The sequence below is a fragment of the Kwoniella shandongensis genome, chromosome 3 (genome assembly GCF_008629635.2).
Source record: "Kwoniella shandongensis chromosome 3, complete sequence".
Taxonomy (NCBI): domain Eukaryota; kingdom Fungi; phylum Basidiomycota; class Tremellomycetes; order Tremellales; family Cryptococcaceae; genus Kwoniella; species Kwoniella shandongensis.
Window position 1 is genome coordinate 359,187 of NC_089289.1, and position 20,189 is coordinate 379,375.

The window sequence follows — 20,189 nt, forward strand, 5'->3', positions numbered from 1 at the left end:
GAGCATTAATATAGTTAGATGTGACACTTGTACTACGATCGAATCTCTCAACATTTACCTTTGCACTAAAGGTGTCAACCTCCATACAGAAAAGAGGTGACGATGCGATGCATATACAACTACGTGAATCGAATGAGCATATATGTCCACACGAACAGAACCATGACTAGTATGACGACACCGAGAGTGAGACATGTCGTTCCTCGACCTTTCTTTGAGACGGATGAGAGCGACTTTTTCGACGAGCGAGTGGCAGAGAGGTTCTCTGCGATTGACGACCGTCAAGGTCAGCATGTAACGGGAAGAAAGGGGAGGGACATCAAGTCGAAGAAGAAATCTGCAACTCACTCTCTAACACCTCTTGTGAATCCTCCAACATCGTCTTCTCGTTCTCCAGTGACGAAGCGAAATGAATTGCATTCAACTTGAGTCGATGCGACATCTATCATATCGTATCCAACATCAGCTTCCGACCCTCCTTCGGTGTGCATTCGATCTCCAAGTCAGAACGTCAGACTTACGTCGACAAGTTGACCTCCTAGCTCTTCATGTAATTGAGCTGAACCAATCGCTTGACCCAGTCCATCACCTAACAGCTTTTCCCGATCCCCTTGTCCTTTCTTCCCAGTGCCAGTACCATTGTTATTGTCGGTACGTGATCCGACTCCGACTAAAGGGAGAAGACCGATTTCTTGACCTGTGAGATCTTCTCGATTTCGTTGTGAGAGATATCGATCAGTTTGAAGCGTGCGTCGTTTACGGACAGTGCTAGTAGCCGGTGCAGGTGTCGAAGATGAGGAAGGAGTTGGAGCAGGAAGTGGTTGGTTGGAACCGTTGATTGTTGATTGGAGTGGAAGTGGTGTAGGGATTCGACTGGTCATAGAAGTATTTGAAGGAGACATGGGAAGTGCAATTAATGCTGGATTGAGACCTGGCGTAGGAAGAGGCGAGGAAAGTCGAGAGCGATACGACGATTCGATGTACGTGAGTGACTGATCGAGGTCCTTAAGTGAGGTAATAGTGGTCGAGGATCTGCAAACGGGATTTCTATCAGTAACTGAGACCATCCACAGACGAACGATGGGGGGACTTACTGCTCATTTCCACCTTGCAAAGCATCAAGCAGAGCCCTAGCATACAGTGCAGTCTACCATACCATATTTGTGTCAGCTATTGATGTCTCAAGTATTAAGAGAAAACGACTAGCTCACCTCCCAATCCCTCTTCAGTGCCCATGGCTCGACGTCTTCATCTCCTTCCGAGGCGGCCTTCCCCTCAAGAGACTTGACGAGTCGGACCAAGTTGATCAAACCATGTTGGTTGGTTGCGGCGTGTTGAGCTGCCTGACGGACGGATGGAGAGGGTGCTTCAGCCAGTAAGGGACTCGGTAGGGCGATCATGTTAGCACGCTGTTGCTTGATAGATCTTGATTATGTACTATATATGCAAGAGAGTTGTTGTTAAGTAAGACCACCACCACTGTCGTGTCTATCCGCTTTCCATCGTCACCAGCAGTAGGGGCACCACAATCTCTGCCTCGCACAACGGTGCCACATTCCGGAAATATGCGATTTGTTGTTATTCCCCCTTACTTCAGCTGACCATTGACCACCCTCACTCGCTGCGTCTTCGCTCTCACATCGCGTTCTCGACATGTCACAATACCAACCTCTATATCTTCATTTACATACTTGACCAACTTATCGTCATCTATCGTACATTCCATCAACACTTTTCGACGTTCCGAGACGAGGGCGATCATCTACGAGGTACTACTGTATCGTCATTATGATGGACGCGTGAACGGATTTGTCACCTATCAAAACAGCTCGAAATTACAACGAAGTGGAGGTTGTCCACTATGGACGTTGATCCACCATTTCCTCCTCTTCCAGTTGCGAACGACTCGATAATCTCCCAGACTATCTCCACTGCGGGTAACTCGCATGCTGGACCGTCAACGCCGTCTGGTAGTACATTGGGACGCTCTCGTTCGCTCAGAACACGACCTCCTCCACCGGCAGTCCCTTCACCAATGGTCACACCTGCACCTGCACCTTCAAACAAGGGCAGGTCCAAAGCAACTTCATCGCCAACGGCCAGTGTCACTCTTGGTAACATACGACCACCAACACAACGAGAACTGGATAACATCCATCGTCGATTGGGTGACGAGAGTGTACGAGCTAAGCGTGATGAGGTCTTACAAGGAAAGGAGAAGGAGTTGAAGCATGTAGTGGACGGGCATGATGATGCTGTGAGGGAGAGATTCCACCTAGAAAGATATGTGACGATCCTGGATGGATGGGATCCTTCGGTGAGCTAACATTTGCTGCTCAATGTAGCTAAAAGGTCAAGCTCATGCTCACTGATTTGATAGCACGCCAAAACGGACAACTCACCAGTCTTCCTCGAGGTAAGTCCGGGCTGTCAATGGCAGTAGAGTGGTAGTCGCTGATGATAGTACAGTGGAGAGCCAACGCCAAACACAATCTTCTTGACCTTCTGCCAGCTACTTCTATGGCTGGGCCTTCTGCCCAAGCTGGACCCTCTCGATTACGCACGGTCGCTCCCGCACGTACAACACGTCGACAAGCTCACGAGCAGTCCGAACTTTTAGCTCAGGTTGTCACTCCTGCCACCGCTACTGCTGCTGTACCAGTCAACGGACATACTCCTGCCTCGGTCAAAGGGAAAGGGAAGGCTACGGACTTAATCATTGAAGAGACGCATGTGTCAGCTAAGGGCAAGGGCAAGGCTCATCCCCTTGTTGAGGGATTAGAGGGAACTCCTGCAAGAGGCAAGTTGTCGCAACGCGGCAAAGCGGAGCTGTCGACTACTGTGATGCCGCCTCCGCCGCTACCGTCTAAAAAGAGCAAAGCCTCGCGGAGAGCTACGATCGACCCGACTGCCGTCACGGTAGCAGAAGAAGAGATGGAGGAGCTGGCAGATCCGATCGGAAAGGGGAAGAAAAGAGGCAGACTGTCATTACCTAACATACCTGCTTCCAAGAAGCTACGTGGTGGGAAACAGGACATCGATGCGGCAGAAGATGGGAGCGCGTCCCCAGCTGTGGAGACACCTAAGGAAGAAGAACCGGAACCCGTACCTGCTCCTGCTCCACTTCCGTCCCTCGCTCATCTACCATTCCCACCTCCCCCATCACGTCCTCGACAACGTGTACCTGGTCCTCGCCGGATATGGTACACCGAACCGAGTCAACGACCAACATCAGAACCGAAATACAATGGCGATATATCACCAATACTGGAATCGTATCATCACATTGAAGATACTGGTACACAACTGGATCAGAAAGCGCTTGAGACTCGAGCTGCTAGAGAAGGATACTTCCGCGCGCGTGTCATGTATCTCCAACAACATGGACGATTACTGCGTCTTATAGACGAGGCTGAAGATCCCCTTTTGCCCAAATCTGTTGCTGCAAACACGCACAAAGCTCAAGTCAGACTACCACCTCGAAAGACGGATTATCAAGATTCGTTGATGGCACACATGGTACAAGTGCGGAACGCAATGCTCAACGAGGCCAAGTTGAAGCCTGTCGTCTGTAAGAGGATAGCGAGGATGATACAGGTTTATTGGGAGAGGTTGGAAGGGAAAGAGGAGAGGGAACGACTAGCGGAAGAGAAGGAGAGGAAGAGGGTGGCCAAAGACCTGGTCAAGGCTATCAGAAAGAGGTGGGCTCTGGCAGTGAAGGTGAGCATGTTGTTGCTCTAATGTTGTGACCAGCCTTGATCGAGAGCTGATATGGTCTTGCCGTTTAGATAATCCGAGCGAAAGTCCTCGAAGCACAGAAGATTGAGCAAGATCGACGAGGGAAGGAACATCTGCAGAACATCTTGCAGAGAAGTACAGGTCTACTCGAAGCGCAAGTGCAAGCCCCCGACGAGGAAGACGACGAGGACGATATGGAGTCTGAGGGGACAGAAGAAGTGTCTTCTGCCGAAGATACCGATGAAGAGGAGGGGCAAGGCAGTCAGGAATCGGATGGCGGTGACGTAGATGACGCAGATGACGAGGATCAGATGCCGAACTCGACTATGCCCCCTACGTCCTCTGCTGGACCGGAATCGTTACTCGATGAGAACGGAGATACCGGAGCTGTCGAAGAGGTGGATGACAACGAACAGGATAGCGCAGGTGGAGAAGACGGAAGTGACGAAGATGAGCCGGAAGCCGACCTTCGATTTCTCCTTTCTGATGATGTGGACGTCGACGAGGAAGATGTAGCCGAGGACGCACAGATGGATGTCGATCCGGACGTCACGCTCACCGCGACGACCTCCTCTGCTATGGAGGTAGAGGGAGATGTCGCTGAGAATGAAGCGATCACCAATACCTTGACAAGACCTCCGATAGCGGCTGTACCCCCTGTGAATGGCGATCATGGTGTCTCGTTGGCTGCCCGTTATACTTTAGAGAGTTCAATCGTCGAGGAGAAACCGAATGGCATATCTACGTCTTCTACGCCATCGAAACCCATATCAAAATCTCGCAGAGTTCGCAAAGTCGCTTCGATCACACCCTTACCTCAAGGAGCTGATCCGGACGAAAACGATATCGAATTCAAAGGGGAAGCATCTAGTGACCTCGACGAGCAAGATGCCGAGCTCGATGTAGAGATGGAGGATGCCGACGACGTGAAAGAGGAAGCGGATAGTGAAGACGAGGGACTGCTTGCCGATGCCGACATGCCCATCGAAGAGCTGCTGAAACGATATGGGTATCCAATGCCTGCATCTAATGGTGATTTCGAGGATATGAAGATTGAAGAGGCATATAAGCCGAACGGACATGTCGAGACGGACAAGTCGCTCACCGACGAGGCATTGCCCACAGAACCAGTATCGCCCGCCTTGATCGTCGAAGGCAAACGACAACGTCGACCGAGGTCTGTCTGGTCGCCCGATGAGACTCCTCAACAGCTCAGCGTTAAACGACCGAAGATCGAAGAGGTCGATGACGAAGGTACACCGGAACCCTCCAGCGAAGAGGAGGAAGACGACGAGGAAAGCGAGAATGACGAGGAAGGAGGAGAAGTCGCGAATGGTATTGATGGGAAGGCGGACGAAGATACTGGCCCTCGAGTGAGACCGCCGTTCCTTCTGAGAGGAACACTGCGACCTTATCAGCAGGGTGGTCTAGAATGGCTCGCTAGCTTGTATGCCAACAAGATGAACGGCATTTTGGCGGATGAGATGGGTTTAGGGTGAGTGTGATAGATCGTTCGGCTGTCGTCTATACCGTAGCTGATATCCGCATAGGAAAACCATCCAAACCATCTCTCTGCTTGGTCATCTTGCTTGCGACAAGGGAGTATGGGGACAACACCTCATCATCGTTCCCACATCTGTCATTCTCAACTGGGAAATGGAGTTCAAGAAGTTCTTACCGGGTATGAAGATCTTAACATACTACGGCAACCAGAAAGAACGAAAAGAGAAGCGAATCGGATGGCATACGGAGAACGCCTGGCAAGTGTGCATCACCTCGTATCAGATCGTCTTGGCGGACCAACACATTTTCCGAAGGAAAAGCTGGTGTTACATGATCTTGGACGAAGCCCACAACATCAAGAACTTCAGATCACAACGTTGGCAAACGCTTCTTGGATTCAAAGCGCAACGAAGGTTGCTTTTGACCGGTACGCCGCTGCAAAACAACCTGATGGAGTTGTGGAGTTTGCTGTACTTCCTCATGCCGGGTGGTATTGGTGCGGATGCGACGGCAGTGGTTGGGTTTGCAAATCACAAGGAGTTTATGGAGTGGTTTTCCAGTGAGTACCAAAAATGGCGGTTTCTGAAGTGATCCCTAGCTAAAGTATTATGCTCCTCCTAAGATCCGATGGACAAAGCTGTCGAATCTGGTGATGCAATGGACGAAGAAACTCTCGCGACCGTCGCCAAACTGCATACACTCCTTCGACCGTTCATCCTCCGTCGACTCAAGTCCGAGGTCGAAACACAACTTCCAGGAAAGTTCGAACACGTCGTCTACTGTCGATTGTCCAAGCGTCAGCGATTCCTCTATGACGAGTTCATGGCTCGGGCCTCAACTCGAGAAGCGTTGACGTCTGGCGGATACCTCGGAGTCATGAACACGCTCATGCAGTTGAGGAAGGTGTGCAACCATCCTGATCTGTTCGAGGTCCGACCGGTCCGTACGAGTTTCGCTATGGAGAGCGTGGTGAAGGATTTCGAACCAGCCGAGATCTTGGTGAGGAGAAGGCTGATTGAGGAGAATGAGGAAAAGAGGGTGGACTATCTGGCATTGGGATTGGGCGTGACAGCCCATGAGGATCTGTCAGGATGGGTCTGCAAGGCCAGAGCGGAATTGGATGCCAGCGATAAACTGCCCTTTGCGATCGAGGTAGCTAAGAGGGGCAAAGGTCCTGCCTCACCCAAACGGGATACGAGAACTGTTGAAGGATGGTTGAAGTATCGTGCTTGGGCGGAAGAACAGTCCAGCATCTCTCGTTGGCGATCCCTACGAGATGCTAACCGACGCAGATGTTCCGTTCGTCCGGTATATGGCTCGACCTTTCTCAAGATGCTGGGTCACACGCCAAACTTCCTTTTGCCGAACGATGTCCTTCCTCGGCGAGACGAGATGTTTGCAGAGTATCGACCGCCTGCTTCGAGTTTGGTCCTTTCGCTACCGAGTCGAGCGAGACAAATAGAACCCATCATGGACCTGTTCGCTGTGATTCCGCCAAACGCTGTGGCGCGTGACATGCCCAACTACGCTTTGCCGGGTCTGCAGCCCAACACCCATCCCTCTTTCATGGAACCCGAATTCGACACCCTTCACCACGCAACCGTAAAACTGCAGATCGCCTTCCCAGACTCCAGTCTTCTTCAGTACGATTGTGGAAAGTTGCAAAAGCTTTACGAGATGCTTCGCGATTTGAAAGCGGGCGGCCATCGAGTCTTGATCTTCACGCAGATGACACGAGTCCTCGATATTCTCGAGATCTTCCTCAGTTATAACGGACATCGATATCTCCGACTGGATGGAAGTACGAAGATTGAAGATCGTCAAGTGATCACGGAACGTTTCAACTCTGATTCTCGTATCTTTGTGTTCATCGCCTCATCCCGATCCGGTGGTGTAGGTATCAACCTTACGGGAGCAGACACGGTCTTCTTTTACGACTCTGATTGGAACCCTTCGATGGATCGACAATGTATGGATCGAGCCCATCGAATCGGCCAGACTCGAGAAGTCCACATCTACAGATTTGTTAGTAAACATACTGTCGAGGAGAACATGTTACGAAAGGCCGATCAAAAGAGGATGTTGGATAGAATGGTCATCCAAGATGGTGGTTTCAACAATGATTGGTGGGGTAGAGTCGGGTGGAAAGATATGTTTGGCGACGTACCAGGTCTCTCATCGGGCGCCGATGAAGATGGCGATACAGGTCAGGCCGAGGACAACGTCGCGTCACAGCAAGGAGGGGAGGACGGGATCGTCGATGTGGATGTGGAAGGAACTCCCATAGCGGAAGATGTGGAGAAAACTAGACCTCGCCTGGGTGAAGAGAGGGAATTGGCCAGAGCGCTAGCTGAGGTGGAGGATGAGGAGGATGTGCAAGCTGCAAGGATGGCATTGGGAGAAGGGGAGCTCGACTTGCAAGAGTTCGAAGAGGGCGCTGTGGGGGCTAAAGCGAAGCCAAGCGACCCCCCAATGGATAGAGGGAGGAGCCAAGAGGCTGGTAGTACCCCTATGCTGGGTGGTCCGACAATGGAAGGATCGCAAGCGCCTGAAGAAGAGGCTGACGGTGTGCAATACGACGAGGGCGAGGAGGACGATGAGATTGGAGGTGTGGAAGATTATATGCTCAAGTGGGTAGAAGATGATTGGGAATGGTTTGTAAGTTATCGAGCATAGTTGTAGCATATGAATAGCATTATGCATTTGGTTCCATACTTTTATGCACACAAACATAGCTCGAATATAAGAGTGATTTCGCATGGAATGGATGTGATGAATGAATGAATGGATGAATGAATTGGGTGCCACAGTCGGAGGAATAGTACAAAGAACCGGACCGGAAACATGTATGCATGTGACGTCATTCTATCACTATTCCACCCCACCAGTCACAGTCAGTGTTTGCTAGTGACTAGTCGGTTGCGTGTTTCGTAGGTTAACGAAGGAATGGATGGAATGTTTCCTTTTGTTACATTTCATCTTTCATCTTTCACTCATATCCAACCGACGAAAAGACCCAAACAAACACACGAATCATCAACACAATGGCCGCCCCTGGAACTCAATCACCTTCTTCTGAGAAGCCCGACCCTACACTCCCCGAGGGTGCTAAGCAGCTCACTCAAGCCGAACAACGACCTGGTATGTTTAACATTTATTGATTCCGTCACGGATGACACATCCTCCAGAAGCTCATCGGTCAAGTGGTATGGTGATTAATGGGCATATGCTAATACGTATAATGCGTTCACAGACTCCAAGGGAAACACTTCTGCCGCTCCTGGTGAGGGAAACACTGCTGGTGTCACTGCCGATGCCATCAAGGTGAGTCAGACTTTTTAACCCCCTGTCTTCCCTTCTTATCACACATATCCCATCGCCCTCATGTTACCACTTCTTGTACATCTTGTTCGTATACACGATGAATGACGCTGACTGTCGTTCTATTCCGATTACAGGTCGCCCAAGAATCGGCCAAGAACGTCGAGGGTGAATCTAGGCATGAAGTTGAGACTGGTACCAAGTCTGAAGCCAAGACTGGATAAATCACTCAGCTGAGAACACGAGAAAGAGGGAAAAGAAGTTTACAAGTATGCATCATGTATCCTACATCTCATCTGTTGTGGTTCAGCAGACATCTTTAAACGAGGTTTCCCCACCCAGCATGTGAGAAGTTGGTCCTCTGAATGTTGTGACATCACGACATCTTCATGACGTGCGAGTGCAAGTGGTAGCATGTGCTTCGAGATGGAGGACGTCCGCTATCAGTCAGTATATCCGCGACATTCAATCAACCCTCTTGTTCTGCTCGAAGCATCGTACTGAATTAGCCGAGCAAGATGAAGTTGGCTCAACTCGCTCTCCTCGGGTTTGGACTGGTGGTCTCACCAGTCTTATCCATCCAGGATGTGTTCACGCCCACGGATATGTTAGCCGCACCTAGACCACAGCCTGCAATTGCTAGTCCTGATGGTGCTCATGCGCTCTCCGTGGTGGATCAATGGGATCCAAAGCACGATTCGTGAGCCGCCCCGCGACAGGTCGATGTACCCAGCTCACTGACATCTCATTGCTGCAGGACTTCCCGTTTCGTCTACCTTTTATCGCTGAACACGACCGTCACTCTTCCTCCGCTTTCATTGTTCAACACCACTCCCGCACAAGCTTCCGAATTCATCTGGCTCGACAGCAACACTTTCGCTTTTCTCAACGACTCTACTCTCTACTCTTTTTCTGTCAATTATACCGCACAACTAGCTTCTTCCAAGGAACAACAACCACTCCCCATCCTGACTTTCCCAGCTGGGATCTCGCCTTCTTCACTCCAGTTCGAGTCGGAAAGCAAGACTTTGGGTTTCTCGGGTCAGGTGTGGACGCATGACTACTCGTTTGAGAGTACTCAAAAGTGGAATGAGAAATATGAGAAGAGGGGTGATAGTGCCTTGGTGTATGATGACTTGTTCGTAAGACATTGGGACGAGTGGAGAGTTCCTGGGAGGGTTTGGACGTTGGGTTTAACCAGATTAGAGAAGAAGGGTGGGGTATGGGCGGCTGAGCATGGAACCAAGGGGGCGTTCGCCAACGTCCTCAATGGGACGGGTTTGGTGAGTCGTTGCAGTTCAACTTTCAACTCAATTCTGCGACAAATGGAAGCGCAGACGAGACTGATGCCAATATCCCGTCTTGCTCCCTAACAGATCTCCCAAATGGACCCGATCTCCAGCTCTTCGTATTCCCTCTCGCACTCCCACCTAGCTCTAGCTATCAAGACACCCCATCTCAACGTCGCCACTCACACTCGCGAAGACCTCTATCTCCTTCCTATTCCATCGACCCTCACCTCAGACCATCCTAGCACATCATCACCGCACCATCTCACGCCTCATGGTCACGGAGCCATCAGCACCGTCGCGTATTCGCCTGATGGAAAAAAGTTGGCTTGGCTCGAGATGAAGAAGGATGGGTATGAGAGCGATAAGCGGGTAGTTGTAGTTCACGACTTCAAGAAGGGAAAGACGGAGAGATGGACGGAGGAATGGGATAGGAGTCCAAGTAGTCTAACTGTGAGTCACCTTTTCCACAACTCTCTCATCTGCCACGCCCCGTTTTCTGACTATGCTATTGCATTGTGTCGCTTTTCAGTGGGCTCTCGACTCCGAGTCAATTTACTTTACAGCCGAACATCACGGTCGAATCTTACCTTACCATCTCACACACCCGAACCATCTCCCTACTCCACTCATTTTCAACGGTTCTACAACCTCCATCACCCCGCTCACACCTACTTCCTTACTCGTCTCTTCCAACACACTCACTTCTCCTTCAGACGATTTCATCCTCACCCTTGATCCGTCTTCTAAAAAGCTCAAGGGCGGCGACAAAGATGGCGACAAATTGCCTCGTGATCCGCTAAAACGTCTCACCGCTTGGTCAGCAGAGCATATCGGTGATAGACTTGAAGGACTCGATGGTGAGGAGTTGTGGTTCGAAGGTGCGGAAGGGAAAGATGTGATGGCCTGGGTTGTGAAGCCACGAGGGTGGAAAGAGGGACAAGAGAAAGTGTGGCCTTTGGGTGAGTGAAATACCTTTTCTATATACATGGAGGGGACATCGCTGATTTGGATCTTCGTGACATCTCATTAGCGTTCCTGATCCAGTGAGTCGTCGAGTAGCGGACATTATCTGTGGGATATGTCACTGACTAACCGCTCACTCACTCCTAGTGGCGGTCCTCAAGGTGCTTGGGAGGACTCCTGGTCAACTCGATGGAATCCCGCTGTCTTTGCTTCTCAAGGATACTTTGTGGTCGCTGTGAACCCCACAGGATCGACCGGATACGGTCAGGACTTTACAGATGCCATCCAGGGAGATTGGGGAGGGAGTGAGTTGGCCACTGAACGGTCTTCGTTTGAGCTGAGAGGCTGACGGAATGTTCTTGATTTAGAGCCTTTCAAGGACCTCTTGGCTGGTTATCAAGCTGCGTTGGCCAAGTATCCCGAGGTAGGTTCAGCTTCTCAAACTTCTAACAGGAAACTGCGGGTCCTGTACCCTGCTGATTCATTTCGATCGTGTCGCAGATCGACCCGGAACGTACAGCTGGTCTCGGTGCTTCGTACGGTGGATACATGGTCAACTGGATTAATGGCCACAATGATCACTTTGGTTTCAAGGCTTTGGTGTGCCACGACGGTGTGTTTGATACTGTTACCACGTACTTCTCTACCGAGGTGAGTGGCTGCCTTTTCAGTGCACCGTTACGCTAGCGGAGTCGCTGATAATGGTGATGGATGAGCAGGAGATTTGGTTCCCCACTCAGTAAGTCATTCGAAGTATACGCGAGTTTAGTACGTAAGCTGATCTTACTTTGACGTTCTAGAGAGTTCGAGGGCACGCCGATGACCAACCGAGCTCTGTATGAGAAGTGAGTTGGCGGGATCGCCTCCATGAGGCACGACTGATATCATCCGGCAGATGGAGTCCTCTCAACCACGCCATAGAGTGGAATACGCCTCAGCTGGTCATTCAGGGTGGTAAAGGTGAGCTGATTCGTCCTTCGCAGCGTATGCAGATCAGCTGACGGATACTCCATTCCAGACTATCGATTGGAGAACTCGCAAGGGCTTGGTGAGCTTCTAGCAGACCGATTGACTTGGCACTCAAGCTGATACAATTTGCAGGTGCATTTACCGCTCTTCAGACGTGAGTCGAGGGGCAATGTTTACGGCAAGCATCGACGATTTAGACTGACCTCGCTTTCGTATGCATAGCCAAGGTATTCCTAGTCGATTTGTCTACTTCCCGGATGAGAACCACTGGGTGAGCTGACCTCCGGACCACAAATGCAAGAGCAAGCTGACATCTTGCCCAGGTGCTCAAACCGCACAATTCGGCCAAGTGGCACGTGAGTCACCCCCGGCCTTCCGACTCTCCATCTAAGAGGTAGCTGACAACGGGCCGCAGCACGAGGTGTTCAAGTGGTTGCATGAATGGGTGGGTAGTGCTCATGACGTAGCTCACACATCGAATGGAGTGACGGAGGGGGGTGAACCTGCATTTGTGATCCAGGGCTAGGGTACAGTTACTCCTTTCTCGTGAAGCAAGTCAAAAAAATCAATAATGTTCCATGTTGAAAGGGACAATCACATGGACAAAATTCATGATGTGTGCATGTGCGCGCAGATTACGCTGCAATGAGCGAATCATTACGTGGTGAAGAATCAAGTCGGATTGCACTTGTGATTGTGTTGAAAGTGAATGTAAATGCATACAAAAGCCCAAGATGTCGCTTATCTCTACTGCTTATTCTCTATACTTGATCTCTCCATTCGCAACAAAGTCTGTACCTTGTCCCTCTGAGGCGGAGGTAATCTACCAAACCTTGCTTATGCCCCCTTTCTAATGATGATGTTGATGTGTATGATCGAACAGACTCTTCCCACTTCCTGCCACAGTACATATTCTCTGTCGTCCCAGTACTTCCTTCAGATCAGCTAGGACACTAACCATCTTTATATCTTCGTGTCCTAGTGTGAAGAGAATCCGATCGTCCAAGAAGAAATGATTAGGTAGATATTGTTGCCCTCCTTTATACGATGGAGGTGGGATAGAAGGGTCAAGGTCGCTTGGGACGATAGGGGCCATTGTTAGGACATAGTTGATTTGGTCGTCGTTGAGGTCGTCTGCGAGTGAAGGAATTGCAGATTGCACAGCAAAGGGTGAGTCAGTCATTGATAACGGTAGTGCGGTAGTATGCTCTGCCGCTATCACACTCACTCATCATGAATCTGGGTCCTACGGAGATGACGTTGTGAGGGTACGTCACGTTGAACGTTGCGATAAACCTGAATAGCAATAAATCGTCAGCACATGGCCATTTCCTTGAAGCTTTACTACCTGTTTTGATACAAGTCGTCGCGCCGTGCCTACTCACTTTCCATAATGACTCGGACCTCGTTTAGTATGTGCCAATCCAAACAACACCGTATTTTCCGTTCCTGCCTCACACCCTTTCCCTCGATTACACAGAGTCAAACGATATAGTGGACTAGCCTGATGTATTCTCTTTGCTTCCCAAGCTGAATGTGCATCGCCTATACAGTTCGAAGTATCGAGTGATGTAGGAAGAACGATCGGATCGTAGATTATTCGACGGGGTGTGATGGTATTGGGTACAAGGGCGAGAGAGGGGACGAAAGCGTATTGTACGTGTGGGTAGAGGGAGTGACCATCTGGTACGGCGCCGGGATAGAAACCTACCCACTGTAGGAGAAGTAATATCACAATTGTCAGCCAGACTGAGACGTAGGATGAGTCAAGTAGTTCGGAAGAGGAAAAGAGGAATGTGTTCCCAAAAGAAGGTTGTTCTACAATCGACGATTGGTGTACAGGTAAGAGTTACGCAGATGGGAGCGGAATGTGTGACAAGCGACAGGTCTAAGGAACCTCTTGTAGCCGACCACTCACATTCTTCTCGACAGGTCCTTGGTTATCCCGCTTGTACAACTCCAAATTGTTTCCAGCTCCCGAAATCCTTCTCGAGTCATACTCTCTAACACCATCTCCAGGATTTAGCGCCTCGTCAAGTGGCGCATATAAATCACGTAGGTCTGCGACAAATCCGACTGATCGACAGGTGGTGATGTCGTCGGAATAACGAGCGATGGTTAGTGCTGGTGTGCCGGCGTCCTGCCAGTCGGAAAATCGTGAGATTAGCACCGACAAAGAGAATCACCTGACATGGGATAGAGCAGAGGGGGTATCTGGAGGTATGGCAGGGGAAGGAAACGGAATGCGACCTACCGTCCAGAACAGACGAGGATCCTCCGCTCCGTAGGTAGCGACCCATACTCCGGCAGAGATACATCCCTCTTTAGGCGCCATAGGTATATCGAGTGTTTGACCCGGTGTCACGGCGAACAAATGACCTTCCGAGGTGATATTAAGACCGAACCTGTCGGGTGGTGGCAGCCACCATCATCAGCGTGGAGCTCACAGGAAGTGGGCAAAGGTCATGTCATTTGCAATGATTTGTGTGTCTATGGGACTCCTGCCCTCCCACGAGCTCTTATGTTGCACAACTACGACTCACGCTACCAAGACCTGTTCTCTTGAGGGATTCCCTTTCACTGCCATAAACTCTCTTCTCCTCGTTGGTCCCCTCGCGACACCTACGAACCCCCATTTACTCCCCCTTGGCAATTTCAACACTGCAAGATTAAAAGTCGTACCCTCATTCGCTCCTTGTAACTCTTTTCCGGTGATCACATCGATGATTGTTTTGTCGTCGAATCTTAGGAAATGGGGTTTCCCCCCATTCAGAGTGACGAATGGTAGACCGCCTTCGCCCAGATCGGTCTTTGTAGCATCTTCTTCTGTCCAGGCGTAGTGTGCGTGTCCAGAGGGAGTACTCGTAAGGATGGCGGCCACGTCAACGGGAGTTCCGGGTCGACCAGCTGTTGAGGACAACGATGAGAAGGAGGAAGTGGATAAGAGGGAATGACTAGTGGAGGGTAAGAAGAAGATGATCAAGATAATGAAGATTATGATATAGAGAATGTTTGTACGTCGTAGGCCGGCCATGGCGACGCGAAGCGATACGAGACGTTGAGCGAATGGAGATGGGGACGATGTGTTGTAAGCCATCACCAAGTGTATGAGTGGGTGGGTGGATGGGTGAACAAGGTAACGATCCCAAAATATCAAATGGAGAACAACAAATGTCATTCATCTTTACACTACCACCACCACCACTCCACGCGTCGAACCAGGTTAAACTTGGGATCTTTAGTACAAAGTTAGAAATTACACTAAAACACTGATTAACCACCATATTCAGGGGGACGAGCTCGGTGCCTCAACGGTTGACCCTGAGCAGCGAATGAGTGAAGAGTGGTAATAGCGTTTCGTAGCATCGCAGCGTTCAGAACCACTTATACATTGGGTGGGTTGGTCATCTTTTAGTATACACACTGCTTATGTGGATGACTGTCCTTGTTAATCGCTTTTCCCATGATCTACTCCCATGTCTTCTGCTATTTTGATCAATTCCTCATGCTCACTCTGATCTACTGCGTGACGTTTTCGAGATTGATAGATGAGATAGACCTCGCGCGAAGTGAGGATGATGAATAGACACAACGCAGACACCAGGATGAGGATCGTGACTGATACAAACACGAGACATTTTGTCAGCAGCAGCCCGGTATATCCCTCGTTTGACAAATTGAGATATGCTCACCGCCTATGATGATGATCAACCATCTGGTAAGACAGGCAGAGTCATTCGAGAGAGAAAGGCCTGGTATGGTATCTAACATCGTGGTGGATGACGGAGGGATAGTAGATCCAAATCGCAGATGAAGGACGTGTAGTAAAACTAAGCTCGAGGAACTATTCGCCAGGACGGCTGGAACGACCTGATAATGTGACAATGAAAGGACGAAGATTATGGGTGAAAGGAGCGAACACAATACACGTTACTCGATCTGCATCAACAGACAAAGGCGTGAAGATGGACAATGTACAATAGCCCGACTCTCGGGGCTATCGGGCTGTCAGTCTGAAGAGATACATCGTGCTTGCCCACTGAGACCATGCTTTTGATGAGTCTTATGATGTTGAAGATCAAGCATACTGCCTAGTTGAACATCGATCAATCGTTATCTACTACCTCACTATACCCTTTTCTTCTTAACTTCCTCCTCAACCAATTCTTCTCAGCATGCGTGATCCCATGTCTATGATCAACTTGATGTCTTTTCCACCGAACACAGATGAAGATCAGACCCATGATGATTTCGGCGATGATCAGGGTGAGTATGATCTCTGCAGCGCCACGTGAGAACAAAATCAGTGATCGCGATAGCTTGGACATGAGATCAAGACGACGTACTGATGATCTCATCCCATGAGGGGGAAGAGATACATATTTGGTCAGAGGTTGATACGATACTTCCATCGTCGTTGGTGGACATTCTCACGCTTTTGCGAGAAGATGGGATATGTACAGTGTTGATGCTATGTTTGTCGCGTTCTCGACGACTTGTAAGGTAATATATATATCTACAGAATTGTACTCGTCGTCCTTTGTTCACCTTAATGCCTGTGAAAGGACGGACTCAATGTTACATTATCTCGCGTTACGCCCGAATCACACTTGTTTTAAGTTAGCCAAATCGACCCATGACCTTTGTGTCGTAAAGCATGCATGGTCGTCAAGTCGTCTCAGAAATCACACATCATTGCCATCCGCTCTGCCAACCCATCCCTCCGCCTTGTCCTTGTCCTTGCCCTTGGCCTTGTCCATATCCACCTTGCCCAATCTGCTGTTGACCATCGTACCCTCCCATTCCCATATCAGGGTTCGGAAAGCCCATCTGCCAATTACCCGGTTGCCCACCATTCACTCCCATCCCCATCCCCATTCCCATCGGTTGTTGTCCCAGAAATCCAGGTACTCCGCCTTGAGCAGCGAATGGCATACCCATACCCATACCCATGGGATTCATCATCCCCATACCCATGCCCAAAGGCATCCCCATCCCCATACCGCCATTCATAGCCATCATCTGGGCATACATTGCTTGTTGTTGTTGCTGTTGTTGAAGCATCTGCTGCTGCTGTTGTTGTTGGAAGTACTGTTGTTGCTGCTGTTGATTGACACCGCTCATCCGCCCTCCATTACCGCCTTGGCTTTGAGAGCTGAACGATTGCGTTTGACCAAATTGCGGTGAAGGTCTGAAGTTTGGCGTTTGGGCAGGCGACGGTCGTCCAGAAGACATCCCTCCTCCGCCACCGGCTCCTCCCGGGAGGTTCCGAGGTCTCCTTTGAGGTGATTTGGGACGGAGGGAATCAATCTCCGTATGATATGGGAGGATAGGTCGACCATCTGATTCCGATAGTAGACTAGGGTAGGTGGTGGGATCAAAGGGAAGTACAGTCGACGTTGTGGTAGTGGCCGTGGGTATTTCCGCTTCGGTCGGGAGAGGATCAAGACCGGCTGTCACCCATCCTCGACGCGCATGACGAGGAGTAGAACCAAATAGCTCTAGTCGGCGCGTCCCGAGACAGAAGTTCTCGATAAGGGTGTAGAGGTATGGCGGTAGTGAAGGTTTGTTGGCTGCTGCTTCCGCTGTAGTGATACACCTCATCAGCTTTCGGTTCGACAACGATCCAACCGTCGGCACCCTACAGCTGACTAACCTGCGTCTGAGTCGTCCTCTTCCCATACCAGCACGTCCGTATCCACATTACAATGCACGAATCTCATATCCGTGCTTCTCCTCACTGTCCCTCTTATCCCCATTAAGCAATGTTCCTTTTGACTCGCGAACAATCCCCCTCCACCTCCTCCTCCACCACCTTCTTCTTCTTCTGTCTGAGAAGCTTTGTTCGTCTTGACCCAAACTATATCTTCCGCTCTTCTAAATCCCCATTTTGCAAAACATTCTCTACCCCTCTCCAAACCATCTTCATCGCCTTTACCAACCCAAAGAAAGACGAAGCCCGGATCTGACGACAATTGTCGAATCTGCAGAGAAGCTGTCGATTCCCATATCCCTGCAGATGAAGATGAAGGGAATGCGGCGAAAGGATTGATGAGGATGACGTCGAACCGTGCAGGTGAGAGGGAAGAGAGGATGGTAGGTGGTGATGGTATCGATAAGTGGAGATATAATGGAGGATGGGAGGTAGTTTCGACCAACTGAGATTTCAGCGTCATCAATTTCTTCAAAGCGGGATATCTAGTGATATGTATCAGTATTTCATGCCAGTATTCGAGTTGGTACACTTTCTACACGATCAGGTCGTATCGTGCTACCGACTCACTCTTCACAGATCTCTTGATCTCTCGCTCCCATCACATAATTACTTCCAAATTCACCTGAAACGCCATACCACTCTGAATAATCATTCCGTATCGTCTCCTCCTCCTTGACATAATTCACCACCATCATCTTGGTCTTGCTCGGACCGGCAACGCTGTTCGATGATTCGGATCCGCCATTGTCAACATTGTTGTGGGATATTGTGGATAGGTCGTCTCCGGGGGGTGGTCTACCGCTAATGGGCGGTGGGAGCGGGAAGATTGTTTCGGGATCTATCAACTTTCGTCGAGAGGCCTGTCGATCCAAAATAGTGGATAGGAAAGCTCGATGTTCTACGAGCGCTGTCATGTTGCGCTAGAGAGGTCGTTGTTCATTCTGCACTTAGGGCAGAACAGAGCAACTGGTGATACAACAAGTTGGTCGAAATAACATTACGACGGGGCGAATTACCTCCACCGCGCGAAGAACGGTTAGGGTGTGGCGGTGATGTTGGCTTGTAGATCAGATCAATGGGTATACATCAAGTCACGACGGTTGCTCGAACATATCTAAGGATGGCGATACAAGGGTATGTGCTTTCTACAAACCCACCCATAGACCACTCAGACCTGTCGTGGCGAGACCAACAACCACACCTGCCAGACTAAACATCCCTATCCCACCTCCAAGGCCAGCGATCACAGTCTTGCCAGCACCACTAGTCGCGTTCGTTCCACCAGTCGCATTCCCACCTATCTCCTCCCCATTGCTCGTTAGATTCCCCGCTACAGCCGGAGCTATACCATTTGTAGATGACGCCGGCGTCCCAATCACACTTGCCGTCGCACCAGGCAACAACCCTTCGCCTCCAGCAGTAGAGACACCTGAATCAGTAGCACTGGGACTAGCACTGACAGCATCATCACCGTCGTCGCCATCGGTAGCTACGGCTGCAACGCCGGTCGGAGCAGCGTCGTTAGAGTCGGCAGAGCTCCAAGCTGTTTCGGCAGCACTAGCACTTTGTGCAGCGTCAGCATCGGGGTCGGAAGTGAAAGTCGCATGTTTGTAGCCGTCCGGAGCGGAATCGGACCATTCGTAAATACTCCCCGTGGCATAGAAGAGCTGCGAAAGCGAGTGCAAGTCAGTATACAGCAGCAGAATGTCCACTCAAGAGATTATCGGAGGACATGTGGTTTCTGTAGCAAGACATGTTAACTTACTTGGATGTAGTATAGTGTCTGGTAATAGTTACCCATCGGTACACCTTGACAGCCGGAACTACATGAGAACGCCTGCGTCTGCAAGTCGGGTCTGCAGACGAAACAAGTCAGGGCCCTTTCCGTATGAATATCATGACGAGAGAGATTCAGACTCACCGTGGGATAGTCGTGATTGTATCGTTGAATCCGGACAGGCATCCCATGACTGCAAGACCACGACTCAACTCATTAGTATACTGATCATGCGTGTTTCGATAAGTTGCACATTCGACCCAACATACCACAGTCATAGTCGTTGGTGATCCAGTCTGGGTATGGGGTAGTACCATCCTGGTCTTGAGCTTGGACCCCCAGGAACGAGATCAACCCTACTAGGAGAGATAGGGAGAGCGAAGGTCTCAGTGAGATGTCAGATAACATTATGTGCTTGTTACAGCTCTGGAGGTCGACTTTTAGTTGAGGATGAAGCGGAGGTTGCTGCGTGACTTGTCGTCAGCTTGGGTTTGTAGTCAGAAGGGTATCCGGTCAGTGCAATTTTCAGTCAGTATTGCACCTTGGTTGCTGTTTTGATCTGAAGATGAACCGGATCACTACTTTGTTAACCGTATGAGGTTGGTGCTACGTGGTCAATCAACGATCCCTTTCCAGTATGCATGAAAGGTGTAAACGGGGTTGTTTGTGAAAGGATGACCAGGGCGGGTGTGACAAAGGATCATCAGTATTCGCAAAGAGCGTTGCGACGTGGTCGATTTCTCGATCAATTCCACCCGTTGCACTGCCCGTCGGTCAAAGCGTCCTTTCGAAGCGAGTGAGTGATCGAGATGTTGATGGGGGGATTGACCGCGCTCCGTTCCCTGTTCCCTGTTCCTGAAAATGGTGGGGATGGGGGGTTTTGGCAGAATCGTGACGAGTGGTATATATA

At 50.1% G+C, this 20,189-nt stretch overlaps 7 protein-coding genes across 7 annotated transcripts; 3 read left to right on the forward strand and 4 right to left on the reverse strand.

Moving 5' to 3' along the window:
• Positions 1 to 119: 119 nt before the first annotated feature.
• Positions 120 to 1,400, reverse strand: CI109_101495 (uncharacterized protein; the record flags this gene model as incomplete). The annotated part of the gene is made up of 5 exons (XM_032003094.1): positions 120 to 265; positions 349 to 442; positions 522 to 1,032; positions 1,095 to 1,147; positions 1,212 to 1,400. 5 exons carry the CDS (start codon positions 1,398 to 1,400, stop codon positions 120 to 122), a joined length of 993 nt encoding a protein of 330 aa, XP_031862416.1.
• Positions 1,401 to 1,861: 461 nt separating this feature from the next.
• On the forward strand, positions 1,862 to 7,917 carry CI109_101496 (uncharacterized protein; the record flags this gene model as incomplete). Its single annotated transcript, XM_032003093.2, has 6 exons — positions 1,862 to 2,317; positions 2,381 to 2,416; positions 2,470 to 3,720; positions 3,789 to 5,233; positions 5,289 to 5,800; positions 5,864 to 7,917. The coding sequence occupies 6 exons, from the start codon at positions 1,862 to 1,864 to the stop codon at positions 7,915 to 7,917; spliced, it is 5,754 nt and encodes a 1,917-aa protein (XP_031862415.2).
• A 368-nt stretch (positions 7,918 to 8,285) lies between these two features.
• Positions 8,286 to 8,786, forward strand: CI109_101497 (uncharacterized protein; the record flags this gene model as incomplete). The annotated part of the gene is made up of 3 exons (XM_032003092.1): positions 8,286 to 8,382; positions 8,495 to 8,565; positions 8,700 to 8,786. The coding sequence occupies 3 exons, from the start codon at positions 8,286 to 8,288 to the stop codon at positions 8,784 to 8,786; spliced, it is 255 nt and encodes an 84-aa protein (XP_031862414.1).
• A 294-nt stretch (positions 8,787 to 9,080) lies between these two features.
• On the forward strand, positions 9,081 to 12,312 carry CI109_101498 (uncharacterized protein; the record flags this gene model as incomplete). The annotated part of the gene is made up of 16 exons (XM_065966985.1): positions 9,081 to 9,262; positions 9,320 to 9,845; positions 9,939 to 10,304; positions 10,384 to 10,813; positions 10,885 to 10,897; positions 10,965 to 11,122; positions 11,186 to 11,241; positions 11,319 to 11,468; positions 11,537 to 11,556; positions 11,618 to 11,662; positions 11,713 to 11,777; positions 11,836 to 11,865; positions 11,919 to 11,940; positions 12,009 to 12,057; positions 12,110 to 12,142; positions 12,202 to 12,312. 16 exons carry the CDS (start codon positions 9,081 to 9,083, stop codon positions 12,310 to 12,312), a joined length of 2,256 nt encoding a protein of 751 aa, XP_065823057.1.
• Positions 12,313 to 12,636: 324 nt separating this feature from the next.
• CI109_101499 (uncharacterized protein) lies at positions 12,637 to 14,883 on the reverse strand (the record flags this gene model as incomplete). Its single annotated transcript, XM_032003090.2, has 6 exons — positions 12,637 to 12,920; positions 13,015 to 13,082; positions 13,172 to 13,500; positions 13,705 to 13,926; positions 14,041 to 14,191; positions 14,330 to 14,883. The coding sequence occupies 6 exons, from the start codon at positions 14,881 to 14,883 to the stop codon at positions 12,637 to 12,639; spliced, it is 1,608 nt and encodes a 535-aa protein (XP_031862412.2).
• Positions 14,884 to 16,478: 1,595 nt separating this feature from the next.
• CI109_101500 (uncharacterized protein) lies at positions 16,479 to 18,416 on the reverse strand (the record flags this gene model as incomplete). Its single annotated transcript, XM_032003088.1, has 3 exons — positions 16,479 to 17,371; positions 17,443 to 17,984; positions 18,070 to 18,416. The coding sequence occupies 3 exons, from the start codon at positions 18,414 to 18,416 to the stop codon at positions 16,479 to 16,481; spliced, it is 1,782 nt and encodes a 593-aa protein (XP_031862410.1).
• Positions 18,417 to 18,647: 231 nt separating this feature from the next.
• On the reverse strand, positions 18,648 to 19,687 carry CI109_101501 (uncharacterized protein; the record flags this gene model as incomplete). The annotated part of the gene is made up of 4 exons (XM_032003087.1): positions 18,648 to 19,169; positions 19,268 to 19,358; positions 19,424 to 19,472; positions 19,549 to 19,687. The coding sequence occupies 4 exons, from the start codon at positions 19,685 to 19,687 to the stop codon at positions 18,648 to 18,650; spliced, it is 801 nt and encodes a 266-aa protein (XP_031862409.1).
• Positions 19,688 to 20,189: the final 502 nt, after the last annotated feature.